Source organism: Hippopotamus amphibius, chromosome 3 (genome assembly GCF_030028045.1).
Source record: "Hippopotamus amphibius kiboko isolate mHipAmp2 chromosome 3, mHipAmp2.hap2, whole genome shotgun sequence".
In the NCBI taxonomy this organism is placed as follows: domain Eukaryota; kingdom Metazoa; phylum Chordata; class Mammalia; order Artiodactyla; family Hippopotamidae; genus Hippopotamus; species Hippopotamus amphibius.
The window spans coordinates 146,167,954-146,181,483 of NC_080188.1; the positions used below are offsets into that span (position 1 = coordinate 146,167,954).

Below are 13,530 nucleotides of genomic sequence, written 5' to 3' on the forward strand. Positions count from 1 at the left end.
ATAACCCCAAGCACTATTCAAAGCCTTGCACTTAATTATTACTAAATAAATATTATTGAAGAAATAAATCTGTCAGTGTTCTTCTCTTTATATTATGAAGAGAAGATAACCATTTTGTTTCTCATATGCTTCCACGAGCATTTATTACTGCTGAAGGTTGACAGTAAATTCAAATGGGTTATTATGTTAACATCACTGATTAAATTTCTATTTCTCTCAAGTTAATGGGCTTGGGAGACTGTATGGCTCTTTTATTTCATACTGATAACTTCAAGAGGACAACTTTACTTCCTTTATTACGAAGTTCTTGTGGAAGAAACGGGGGGAATGGCATCACACTGTAGGTCCCCTACTGATACCTATTAATGAGGATACTCTCTCTGGAATTCTCTTTTCTCATCTCTAAAATAAGGACATTGGAATTCCTAAAAACCCCTTCATGTCTCACCTTCTATGAGTCTCTGGTATTTTTTCAGTAGTACTTCAATAGTCAAAGTGAAGTTTATTAGATACTTTTCATGTTTCAGACATCATACAAGACTCTGAGAATGAGTAAAACCTAAGACATGATTTCTGCCGTGGAGAAGTTTGGTAGAAGATAAAATATCCACTGCAGATGGTAGTAAAATATATTATGTATACCACATGAATGGTGAAAAGAAAGACATAGAAGAGAGAGAACTAATACTGCCTGGGATTGTTGGTGTTGTTTGTCAACAGAAGAGTTAGACTGGACCTTGATCTTTCATGAGTTTGGTGAAGCAGTAGGAGGGCTGGGAGGCACTTTAGGCAACAGGATTAGTGTTAACAAGTGCAGGGATACGTGAAAACATGTGGCATTTAAGAGAACAGTGGGGGCCTTGTGTAGCCAGAGCTGGAAGCATGTGGGGAGGTGAGAACAGGGAAGCAGCAGGAGATGCAGCTAAACATTGGTTGCCAAAAGGCAAAGCCTCTTTGTCTGGGAGGTGATGGAAAATCAGTAAAGGATTCTAAACAGGGAAATAAGAGAATCAGACTGGTGTTTTGGAAGATTTCCCTAGCAGCAAAGTGAAGGAGTGGGGTTGTATTTGAAGGCGTGCCAGATAGAGACAGAGTTAGGAGAGTCTCACAAGAGCCAAGGTGAGTGAAGAAGGTCTTGTGATAACCATTGATTCAATCTCCAGGTACAACCTGGAGGATCCAGTACCAGGATCTGCCTTTGTCTCTGGGCACGTGCATTCCATTTAGATAAACCTACTTCACATTTTTCTAGTTAACCTTATTCAGACACATCTTCAACCTTAGATGCGAGAAATGGCAAGGGGATTTTCTTTATTTGAGGAGGCACTGTTAGTTTTTGAGGCACAGGACCCGAGCATAGAATGGTACACGAAAGTTGCAGCAGCCGTTCAGAATGCAATCCAGTGCCACCATGTCATCTATGATGAGAAAAAAAGAGCTACTACCCAGACATCACTGGATCATTTTTTCAAAAGGGTAGATAGAATTGAATCCAGCAAGGAACCAGATTCTGTGCCATCAGCGTCAGGCACGAGTGAGATTGCAGCTCGCCCTCCGTCTCCTGTTGCTGACCATCCTTCAGCTCCACCACCTCCCACCTCCTCTCCCTCCCCCACTCAGTAACTCTTCTTGCCTGTTCACTCGATGCCAGCCCCTGTATGTGAGCTATTGTACTGTACTACTGTACTTTTCAAGATACTGTACTGTAAGATTAAAAATGTTTTCTTTATTTTTTGTGTTTTTTTTATGTATTATTTGTATGAAAAGTATTATAAACCTATTACAGTACAGCACTATATAGCCGATTGTGTTAGTTGGGTACCTAGGCTAACTTTGTTGGACTTATGAACAAATTGGACTTATGAATGTGCTCTCAGAACGGAACTTGTTCTTATGTAGGGGACTTACTGTACTAGTAAAGAGAAATGGCCCCACCTTTAGGGACCTTGCAGTCTGGTTGAAGTGCTCTAGGTTCTTGAAAATAATGAAACTGAATTTCTAAAAAATAATTTGCTTCTGATTTCCACTAATTACAACAGGTTTCCATATTTTGTTACTTGTCATTTCTCTATTCCTTACTTATCCAAATTATGAGGTGGTCTGGTATCTACAGAACTTTAATATTTATTCATTCATCCAATACATATTTACTGAGCACCTAATATATTCTAGGAGGAGCTATAACAGTGAAATGAACAAAAATCCTTGCCTTCCTGAATTTTACATTATTTATTCTTTTTTCCACAGGTAAGGGATTTGCTGTCCAAAACCAAGAAACCTGGAGGGCTAAAAGTAAGGGAAGACCAACAGCTGGGCTTTTATGTGGATGGTCTGAAGTCAGTGCCTTGTGAGAACTATGCCCAGATTGAAAGACTGATGGAACAGGGAACAAAAATAAGGACCACAGCTTCGACCAACATGAATGCCAGCAGCAGCCGGTCTCACATGGTCCTCACCATTCAGTTCAAGCAGGTGAGATTCAAGCGGATGCCATTGGCCCCACCTCCCACCAAGGGGGTCCAGGGAAGTTTTCCTAGTAGCATTATGGGCTGGTGAGTATTATGGAATCTTTTTAGATTTGACCTATAGATTAAGGTAGCTATTTCCAAACACAGACTATAGGGTCAGAAGCAGGAGAAAGTGAGGCACTTGTCTTCTTCCCTCCCTCCCCCCACATCCATGCCCCACCCTGGCCTAAGCGAGCCTCTTACTAATGGAAGGGTGGCAGTAAGATCTACCAGATCCCAGAAATGCCCCTGGGACTAAAGACTGATTTCCCTTAAGTAAATTCCATGCTCTGAGGAACAGGTTTTGACCCCCAAGTTGATCAAATTGTGGCGATATGAGGATGAGTGTGTGGTTTGTCACGGAGGATTCCAAGAGTAGGCCTTCTCTGCATCACCAATACAATGATGGCCAGCTCTCAGATCTATGCGCCTAGGGGACCACCAGATCCTGAAGTGTCTGTCCGGTATTTGGAAGTCCAAGATAAAGTCTTTGAAACCAGGTAATCCATGTAACGCTCCACTAACCAGAATCTTTGATAAACTAGAACACACTTTTCTCCTCCCCTCTCTTTGGTAGATATCACCGAGTGACCTCTACAGTTGTGGACAATTTGATTCAGAAATGGTTATTCACAAAGTCTGGTTAAACATTATAGTTAGCTACAATTCTACCACCTCTATCCCCTAAGCCACAGCACTAGTAATAGATAAAATAGTAATAAATAAAGATTGTCCTGCTCTAACGAGGAATAGTGGAAGAACACTAGACCACGTATGACTCTGTTTACCAGCTCTGAAACTTTGGGAAATAACTTACCTTTCCTGAGTTGCAGTTTCTCGTTCTGTAAAAGGAGACGAATAGTTATCCTCATAGGAATATTGAGAAGTTTAAATAATATACTGCATTTTAAAGAACTTTGTAAACTTTTAAGAATTGTTCACGTGATTTTACAATGTTAGTGAAATTCATAAATCTTACATATGGTTTGCCCTGCTATGTTTTTAACTTGATATTTTGGAGGCAAGAGACAAAATTAACTGGAAAAAAATAAGCATACTCTGTTAACTGGGGTCAGTAACAATATTAACACCTATTAGTGTATGCCAGGCATGGTTAGAACTGCCTACATCTATTATCTTTTACCCTTGTAACATCCCAATAATATGCTATCATCCCTATTTTACAACTGAGAAAGTTGAAACTCTGAAAAGTTAAACCGTTTGCTCATAGTTACATGACAGCAGGGAATCTGTAGCATTCTAAAAGACATGTTCTTTCCACTACATGACTATACCCTCCTGAACAGTTACTTATTTTGCAGATTTCACAGTATATTTAAAATACTTATTGATCGGGAATTCCCTGGCAGTCCAGTGGTTAGGACTCCATGATTCCACTGCAGGGGGCACAGGTTTATCCCTGGTTGGGGAACTAAGGTCTCCCAAGCTGTGTGGTGCAGCCAAAAACAAAAACAAAAAAAACCCCAAAACATGAACCTGATGTACCCCCCCAAAAAAAAACCCCAAAACAAAAAACACCCCCCAAAACACCCCAAAAAACAAAAACAAAAGCAAACAAAACAACCAACCAACCAACAAAAAAACCTTATTGATCACAGAAATACTAGAGCAATAATTGGTATCTAATATCTCATTGGAAATAGCTTTGCAGAATTGGGAAGTGGCAACTGAGTCATTTGGGTCTAGTAATGTTGTAAAATGTCATTGTAAAGAAGATGGCATTTTAACTTATAAATTTTATTATATCTTTTTTGAGTGTGAAATACAATTGGAAAAAATATTTTAGGATGTAAAATAGATTGACTTCTTATGTAGCCTGCTACCACTCTAATAGCATAACTTGTGGTGCTTTCCTACAGGTTTTCCTAGACAGAGACCTCACCAAACAATCCAGTATTAATTTGGTGGATTTAGCTGGAAGTGAAGGGCAGAAATCTTCAGGATCCGAAGGAGACAGACTGAGGGAAGGATCACGAGTTAACTTAAGTTTAACTAATTTAGGAAATGTTATCAGGTAAATAATCAGTGGATAGGTACTTATTTGTGCCATAAAAATGACCTCAAATATCAAAATTTAATCATGACCCTTGGTTCATGGCCCACTGTCATCATTGGTTCATTCCAGGAGCTCCTATAGATTCTATTTTAAACTAATTAATTGCTTTTAAATGAAGTAACAAACACTAATAAAACCACCACCCAACCCAAGAAACAGTTGGTATTCCTCTCCTATGCTCCCCTTGGAGGTAGCCACAATTTTGAATTTTATGTTTATCTCCTTCCCTTCCTGCCTTCCTTCCTTCCTTCTTTCTTTCAAACTTTTTTTGTTTTACCACAAGTGAATATTATTATTTGGTGGCTCTGATTTTTGAATTTCATAAAAAGGGTAAAATATTACATTATTTTCTGCATCTTGCATTTTTTAAGTTGTTAAGATGTATAGCACATAAACTAACGTGCACAAGTCTTAAATGTTCAGCTCAATGAATTTTTAATGTATGTATATATCTATGTAATTACCACCTATATTGAGATATGGAACATTTCCAAAGTCCAGAAGATCCCCTTACACCCCCTCCTGGTTTGTAATCCCACCAAAAGAAACTGACATTTGTTACCAAAGATTGTTTTGCCCCGCTGTACTGATTTTCACATGAATGCGATCATTTCTATGAGGTCACTGTCTTTTGCATCTGGCTTCATTCGCTAAGGAGTGTGTATGTGAGACTAAGCCATGTTCTTTCATGGAGCAATTATTAGTGCTTCTTCATTGCTATGCAGGATTCCACTGTAGGAATAAACCACTATTTTTCCATTCTCCCATTGATGGGCATTTAGTTTGCTTCCAGGTTTTGACTGTCATGAATAAAGTTGCTATCAACATTCTTGCACATGTGCTTTGGGGAAAATAATCACTCATTCCTCTTAAGTATATACCCAGGAGTAGAGTTTGCTTTTAAATTCAGCATTATTAACAATATCCATCCATGTTATGTGTGGCTCTAGTTATTTTCTGTTCTTTTACTAAACATTGTGTCTATGAGATTCATCCATGTTGTTACAGCAGCAGTTGTTACTTCTTTTTCATTGTTGTGTAGTATTCCACTGTGGGGATATGCCACAATTTATTCCTTCATTCTCCTGTTAATTGGCATTTTGGTTGTTTCCAGGTTTTTGTTTGTTTGTTGCTATTACAAACAGTGTTACTATGAACATTCTTGTACACTGGGTATCGAAGTTTTTTTGGTATAGACAAAGAATTGAAATTATTGGGTTTTATATATAAGGTGTGTGAATACCTAATTTTTCCAGATGGTGACAAATTGTTCTCCAAAATGGTTGGACCAATTTATGTTTCCATCAGCAATATATAACATATCCTATCAATCTACATCTTTTCTAAGGCTTGGTATTGTCGGATTTCTTGATATTTACCAACTGAATGCGTATAAATATACTTTACTATGGTCTTGATAGTCTTGGTTACTAACAAGCTTGAGTATCATTTGATTTGTTTATTAGCAATATGTTTCCTCTCAAAATACCTGGTCTTATGTTTTTCTCATTATTCTATTGTCTTTTTCATTGATCTGTACACAATTTTAACATATTTTTATTACTCTTTTCTTAGGTATATATATTGTAAATATCTTCTCCCAGTTAGTAGCTTGTCTTTTCAGTATTTTTTAAGAACTTTTATTGAGATACAGTTAACATACAATAAGTCTTTTCACTTTTTTAAAGCTATCTATTGATGAGCAGAAGTTATGGTTTATGTTTTGCATTTTTGCATTTTCTGTGCCTTAAGAGAATTTATACTTAAGTTCCTATCCATCTGAAGTCGACGTATAGTAGTATAAAATGGGCACCCTTTTTTTCCTTATAGATTACCAATTTTTTCAGGTTATTTGTTAAATAGTCTCTCCTTTCCCCAGTGATCGTCTATGCTACTTCTGTTATATGTCAAAATTCAATATATGCTTACTGCTCCTTGGCTCTTTAATCTGTTCAGTTGGTCAACATCTAAATATAATAAACACTTTATCCTATTCCTGGATAATATGAGGATCTCCATCCTACATATGCAATTGTTGATATATATTTTAATTCTACTCTTCTTTAACCCCCACAGACATTATCATTACTATGTTATACAGTTAGTGTTCATTCACATTTATTCCTTTTTTATTATTTTTATTCATTCCTCCTTAAACCTCAGAGCTGCTCTGTAAGATCAGTTTCCTTCTGGTTGAAATATATTCTTTAGAATTTCTTTTAGTTAGTGATCCTCTGCTGATGGCAAACTCAATTTTTGTTTGGTTGAAACTTCTTTGTTTTACCTTATTTTTGAAAGATAATTTTGCTGAGTATATAATTCTAGATGGGCAGTATTTTCTATCAGCTCTTTAAGGATACCATCTCCCATTTCCTATTCTTGGTCTAATTGCTATTCCCTTGAAGATAATCTTTTCCTTAGCTGCTTTTAAGCACTTCTTTTTTGGTGCTCTCCAATTTTATTATGTTGCACTTGAGTGTCAATTTGTCTTTATTTACACTTCTTGGAGTTCCTTAGCCTCCACAGCTCTGTGATGGTGATTTTCATCAATACTAGAAAATTCTCAGCCATTATCTGTCACATATTGCTTCTGCCCATTTTTTCCCCTCTTTTGTCTCCTGAAACTTCAATTAAACTATTTGAATCTTCTTACCCGTGCTCCATGTCTCCTAACCTTTCTTTCTTGTTTCTCATCTCTATGCTTCCAGGCTGCAGTCTAGATTTCTTCTGAACTATCTAGTTCACTAATACCCATTATAGCAGTGTCTACTTTTCTGTTGAACCTATCCATAGAGGTTTTTTTTTCAGATCTTTTTTTTAATAAATTTATTTATTTATTTATTGGCTGTGTTGGGTCTTCATTGCTGTGTGCGGGCTTTCTGTAGCTGTGGAGAGCGGGGGCTACTCTTTGTTGTGGTGTGTGGGCTTCTCAATGCAGTGGCTTCTCTTGTCGCAGAGCATGGTCTCTAGGTGTGCAGGCTTCAGTAGTTGTGGCACGTGGACTCAATAGTTTTGGCTCGCAGGCTCTAGAGTGCAGGCTCAGTAGTTGTGGCGCATGGGTTTAGTAGCTCTGCAGCATGTGGGATCTTCCCGGACCAGGGCTCGAACCCATGTCCCCTGCATTGGCAGGCAGATTCTTAACCACTGGGCCACCAGGGAAGCCCTCTCCATAGAGTTTTAAATTTCAATTATTGTATCTATTCCTTTCTAGATGATCATTTTGTTTATTTTCTAAATTGATAGATTAATTTCTTAGATTTCTTTTCTCTGTGATTATAATTTCACAGAGATGGGATTTCCTCTCTCCTCTTCCCCGCTCTCTTCAATGACAACACTGCTTTCTCAGTAGTGCCCTGAGTGGGGCAGGGACTGAGCTGTTACTTCTCTCATTCACTGTTACTCTGATGCTATAGTCCTAGGGGGTCCTAATTCTATGGGATCTTCCTAAGGAAGTATGAGAGAAAGACAAGAAAACGACTTAAACCCACTCCCCATACCTATCTTCACACTGCTAGCCTGCCACCCTCTTCCTCAGATCACAACCCTTTCCTATACATAAACTTACAATTGCGTGCAGGCTCTGGGTTTTCCTCCCAAGCTTTAGTGTGTTAGTGTCAGATCTGGGCTTCCCTCTCTGTTATGGTTTCCCCAGTGTTGACCTTGGAGGGGGAGCCAGCAGCCTGTACTGCTATCTCGCTTCAGCATCTTTGTACAGAAGGTGCTTCAACTATTGGATATACCTTAGAGTCATGTCTGTGGTATATGAGGTCAACAAGGGGATCTGAGGGGTGTTTCTGACTTATCCAGATGGAGGCAGATTTCTTCTTGTTACATTTAAAATTTTTTGTCATTTTATATTTTCTTTTCATTCAGTGCTCTGGCTGATGCAGCCATGGGGAAGAAAGTCTTGCACGTTCCCTACAGAGACTCTGTTCTGACCAAACTGCTCCAGTCAGCTCTGGATGGAAACAGCAGAACAACTTTGGTAAAGTGACTTTCTTACCACATTTTAGACTGTGTAGACTCATGTAGCTGTTATTATTGCTGTTGTTATTATTATTAAAGTTATTCTCCGTAGACTACTGAACACAGCACTCTGCATTGATATAGCATGTTCTTACCTATTATCTCATGACTCCTGGAGCTCTTTCTATGGCAATGTTCAAATCAAGTTTCTATACTGCTAATTTTGATTTTTTAATTTACTCTTTTCTGTAGTTTTCAAGTTCTCTACAAGGAACATATATTACTTTCATTATCAGGAAGAAACTAATACAATTTTAAAACTAACACTAACAGTGTCATATTATTCTAAACCTGCAGTCATTCCATGGCAAGACTGGAAATCAGTTTTTGACTGTTTTAGACACAGGGCAGGGCTTTAACCTGGAGAGGAGCTGAATCGTGTCATTGCAGCCAAGACTCCAGACTCTATTATTGAAAGTTTGCCAAGTAGGTACAGTGTGCAGTGTGTTAAGTCAGGGCACTCCGCTCTCAAGCTTCAGGTTCAGGAAGGAACAGAACTGGGCGAGCTCTGCCTCCTGTCTTGTACTGGCCTCCAGTCTGTTGTCCTGGTTAGGAGAGAAATGCTTGCTGCTAGACCCATCTTTATCATTTATTCTTGCCTAACTATTTTCAAACATTTTATTTTAAAGTTTTTCTGGTTGTCAGTACCTGTGGGCCTCAGTGGGGCATCCCCCAAGAGCTCAGACTAAAAGAAGGCCCATAAGATGCCTCTGAAGGTTAAACTACAAAATCACATCTAACAGGCCTGAGCAGATGTGGGCAAGGTCTCCCGAGAGAGAGGATGACTTCCGGGTCTGCTGGCTGAGGTGTTAAGACACTTTAACAAAAAGTATGTGGTGGGTGGGAGGTTGGGGGAGTGCTCACCAGTCATCTCAGGAGGTGAATGGAAAAGAGGATCTGCAAAGCCAACATACAAACTCTAGAGTTTCCATGGCTCCAACCCCAGTTTCAGCATACTTACTGTGAAACCTCCTTTTTTTCCTTCCTAAAGTGAAGACAACAGTATTGCCTTGAAAATATTGCTGTAGTGATTAAATGAGATGACATAATGAACAAGCTTTAAAAAAGCTGCAAAACTGGACAAAGATAAAGGGTTATTCACCAGGCCTTTATGCTCTGCATCGTGGCCTCTAGGTCCACAGATTAGGAGCTGCTGTGTGAGCAGTCACATTCCCTCCTGTTCACCCTCAGTGACCTTGCCCACCTCCAGCTCATCAAAGAGTTTGTTTTCTCATTTGAATTCTAGAACAATTAAGCCAAAGGCAATAGCCAGACTTGAAACCATACAAGTGGCTACCCAGTAATGATTTATGTATTGGGCTCCGCGATGCCAATGTTCAACAGTCATTTAAATCCCCAAGGAAATCTGCTGGGGACTCAGTGCTGAGGGCTGAGTAGTACAGAGGTTAGTAGCACAGGTGTTCAAGTCAGGGCTGGTTCAGGTCCCAGCTCTACCAGTTATTATCTGGGTGACCTTGGCACATTATTCTTCTCTAAGCTTGAGTTTTCTGTCCAAGATGTAAAATTTAAATAATACCACAAATTACAAGATGTTCCATGAATGATAGCTGTGTAATATCAACAACAAGAGCTCTAAAACCTTATATGAAAAACACAATCTGAAAAGGATACTTTTTACAGATAGCAGCCATAAGTCCAGCTGACATCTGCTATGAGGAAACTTTATCAACATTAAGATATGCTGAAAGGTATGCTTAAGAACACTTATTATCCATGGTGGTTCTAGGTTCTAAATCTGGCAAATTCTTCTAGTACCCTTGTACTTGACGGGTTGGCGTCTTGGGAAGGGTCCAGAAGAAGGAAGAACAAAATGATTTGTGAGAGAAGATAAAACAAATAAGAGAAGGTAGAATTGGGGGCTCAGGGCCCTCCTGAGCCTGTCATTCCTCACTCCAGCCCTGGGTGGGGGAGGAGCCACGGGCTCAAACCCATGGGAGGAAGCGTCCACCCCAATCCTGATGTGGTTAGTTATCTGTCTCCCTACGTTTTCCTGCCAAACAGCATGGCCGTTCACAGATGCCCTTTTTGTCATATGGGACACAGGGAATTTTTGTGCTAATGATAAAGATGAGCATGTCAGAGGCACTCCCAAAGCTGGGAACCAGCCCTGGGCTCTGCTGCTTTCCCTGAGTTGGTTCTCATTTCTCCAGGCCCCAGACAAACAGGTCATAGGCATCTCCTTCCAGGGAGGGGCTATCACTGCAGGTTGCTTCCCTTCCGACTGGCTCGGGAAACAAGCCCACTCGATTGGCCCCTGTAGGAGGCTGTAGCCAAGCTGAGTTCCTGCTTTTCAAGGCAAGCAGGAGCATGCTCCCCCTGACCCTTTTAGGAAGGTGAGGGTCTGGGGAAAGGGAGCCTCTAACTAGGGGTAGAAACCACGTGCCACCACCACCCCTCCATCCTGTTCACATGGCAGATACTGAGAATCCACCTCTGCAGCGTTCCCATTGGCTCCACGCAGGAGCTTGGAATTCTCGGCCGGTGTTCCAGGCAGCTGGAGCTGGCACGTGAAATGAATTTGGTTCCTATTCCAATATGTCACTTGTCAGGTATGGGCCTGTGTGTCAGAATCTGGCCCTACATGCTATGGGACCTGAACCTCCCTGGCCCTCGGTGACCACACATGGGGAAGGAGGTGATACCTCAGCTGGGGTGAAGACCACCTGAGATCATTCATGAACTGTTCCTGGCTAAGTTCATGAGGCTGAAGCTCAGCAGTGGTAGTTGTTATAATGTCCCCAAGTCATCACCTGTCCTTCCCGTCTTTCCTTGGCCTCTTCTCAGGGAGGGGCCCTTGCATTTTAGTCACAAACACCTGCATTCTCATCCTTCACTGTGTGGCCTCAATATCATTACTCCATTAAACATTTTCTTCCAGCATTTGTACCACTCAGATCTTAAGGTTGAATTTTGGTTTTAGTAATATTTAGAATGTTCGTTTTCTCTCTGCTTATCAGATCTAAATCTGTTGCTAGCAGCTTTTCAGTGAGAGACTGTGTGATGCAGAAGAAGGAGAAAATGGTCCCCAGGGGCCCTAGGCTCCAGGCCCCTATCTGCCGTGGACTGTGTGACTGTGGGAAAGCCTTGGAAACCTTATTCCTCAGTGAAAGGAGTAAGGTTGCCAGATTTAGCAAATAAAAATACAGGATGCCCCCAGGAACAAGACAAGGTGTCCACTCTCACCATTATTATTCAACATAGTTTTGGAAGTTTTAGCCAAAGCAATCAGAGAAGAAAAAGAAATAAAAGGAATACAAATTAGAAAAGAAGAAGTAAAATTGTCACTCTTTGCAGATGACATGATATTATATATAGAAAACCCTAAAGACTCTACCAGAAAACTGCTAGCACTCATTGATGAGTTTAGTAAAGTAGCAGGATACAAAATTAATGCACAGAAATCTCTTGCATTCCTATACACTAACAACAGAAGAGCAGAAAGAGAAATTAAGGAAACTCTCCCATTCACCATTGCAACCAAAAGAATAAAATACCTAGGAATAAACCTGCCTAAGGAGGCAAAAGATCTGTATGCAGAAAACTTTAAGACATTGATGAAAGAAATCAAAGATGACACAAACAGATGGAGGGACATACCATGTTCCTGGATTGGAAGAATCTACATAGTGAAAATGATCGTACTACCCAAAGCAATTTACAGATTCAATGCAATCCCGATCAAATTACCAATGGCATTTTTCACAGAACTAGAACAAGAAATCTTACGATTTGTATGGAAATGCAAAAGACCCCGAATAGCCAAAGCAATCTTGAGAAGGAAAAATGGAGTTGGTGGAATCAGACTTCCTGACTTCAAACTATACTACAAGGCCATAGTGATCAAGACAGTATGGTACTGCCACAAAAATAGAAAGGAAGATCAATGGAATAGAATAGAGAACTCAGAAGTAAGCCCAAACACACATGGGCACCTTATCTTTGACAAAGGAGGCACGAGTATACAATGGAAAAAAGACAGCCTCTTCAATAAGTGGTGCTGGGACAATTGGACAGCAACATGTAAAAGAATGAAATTAGAACACTTCCTAACACCATACACAAAAATCAACTCCAAATGGATTAAAGACCTACATGTAAGGCCAGACACTATAAAACTCCTAGAGGAAAACATAGGCAGAACACTCTATGACATACATCAAAGCAACATCCTTTTTGACCCACCTCCTAGAATCATGGAAATAAAATCAAGAATAAACAAATGGGACCTCATGAAACTTAAAAGCTTTTGCACAGCAAAAGAAACCATAAACAAGACTAGAAGACAACCCTCAGAATGGGAAAAAATAGTTGCCTATGAAACAATGGACAAAGGATTAACTCCAAAATATACAAGCAGCTCATGCAGCTTAATACCATAAAAGCAAATAACCCAATCCACAAATGGGCGGAAGACCTAAATAGACATTTCTCCAAAGAAGACGTACAGATGGCCAACAAACACGTGAAAAGATGCTCAACATCACTAATCATCAGAGAAATGCAAGTCAAAGCCACAATGAGGTATCACCTCACACCGATCAGAATGGCCATCATCACAAAATCTGGAAACAACAAATGTTGGAGAGGATGTGGAGAAAAGGGAACTCTCCTGCACTGTTGGTGGGAATGTAAGTTGGTATAGCCACTATGGAAAACAATTTGGAGGTTCCTTAAAAAACTACAAATAGACCATGTAATGACCCAGTAATCCCACTCCTGGGCATATACCCAAAGAAAACCATAATCCCAAAAGAAACTTGTACCATAATGTTTATTGCAGCACTATTTACAATAGCCAGGACATGGAAGCAACCGAAATGCCCATCAACAAATGAATAGATAAAGAAGATGTGGCATATATATACAATGGAATATTACTCAGCTCTAAAAAGGGATGAG

The 13,530-nt window shown here is 39.9% G+C and overlaps 1 protein-coding gene across 1 annotated transcript in view; it reads left to right on the plus strand.

Moving 5' to 3' along the window:
• The window catches only part of LOC130849799 (kinesin-like protein KIF28P), a 79,464-nt gene that overhangs the window by 24,002 nt on the left and 41,932 nt on the right, over positions 1 to 13,530 (plus strand). The window contains 4 exon segments of the mRNA XM_057728978.1: positions 2,248 to 2,472; positions 4,388 to 4,542; positions 8,458 to 8,569; positions 10,252 to 10,319. Coding sequence (XP_057584961.1) covers positions 2,248 to 2,472; positions 4,388 to 4,542; positions 8,458 to 8,569; positions 10,252 to 10,319 — 560 coding nt within the window.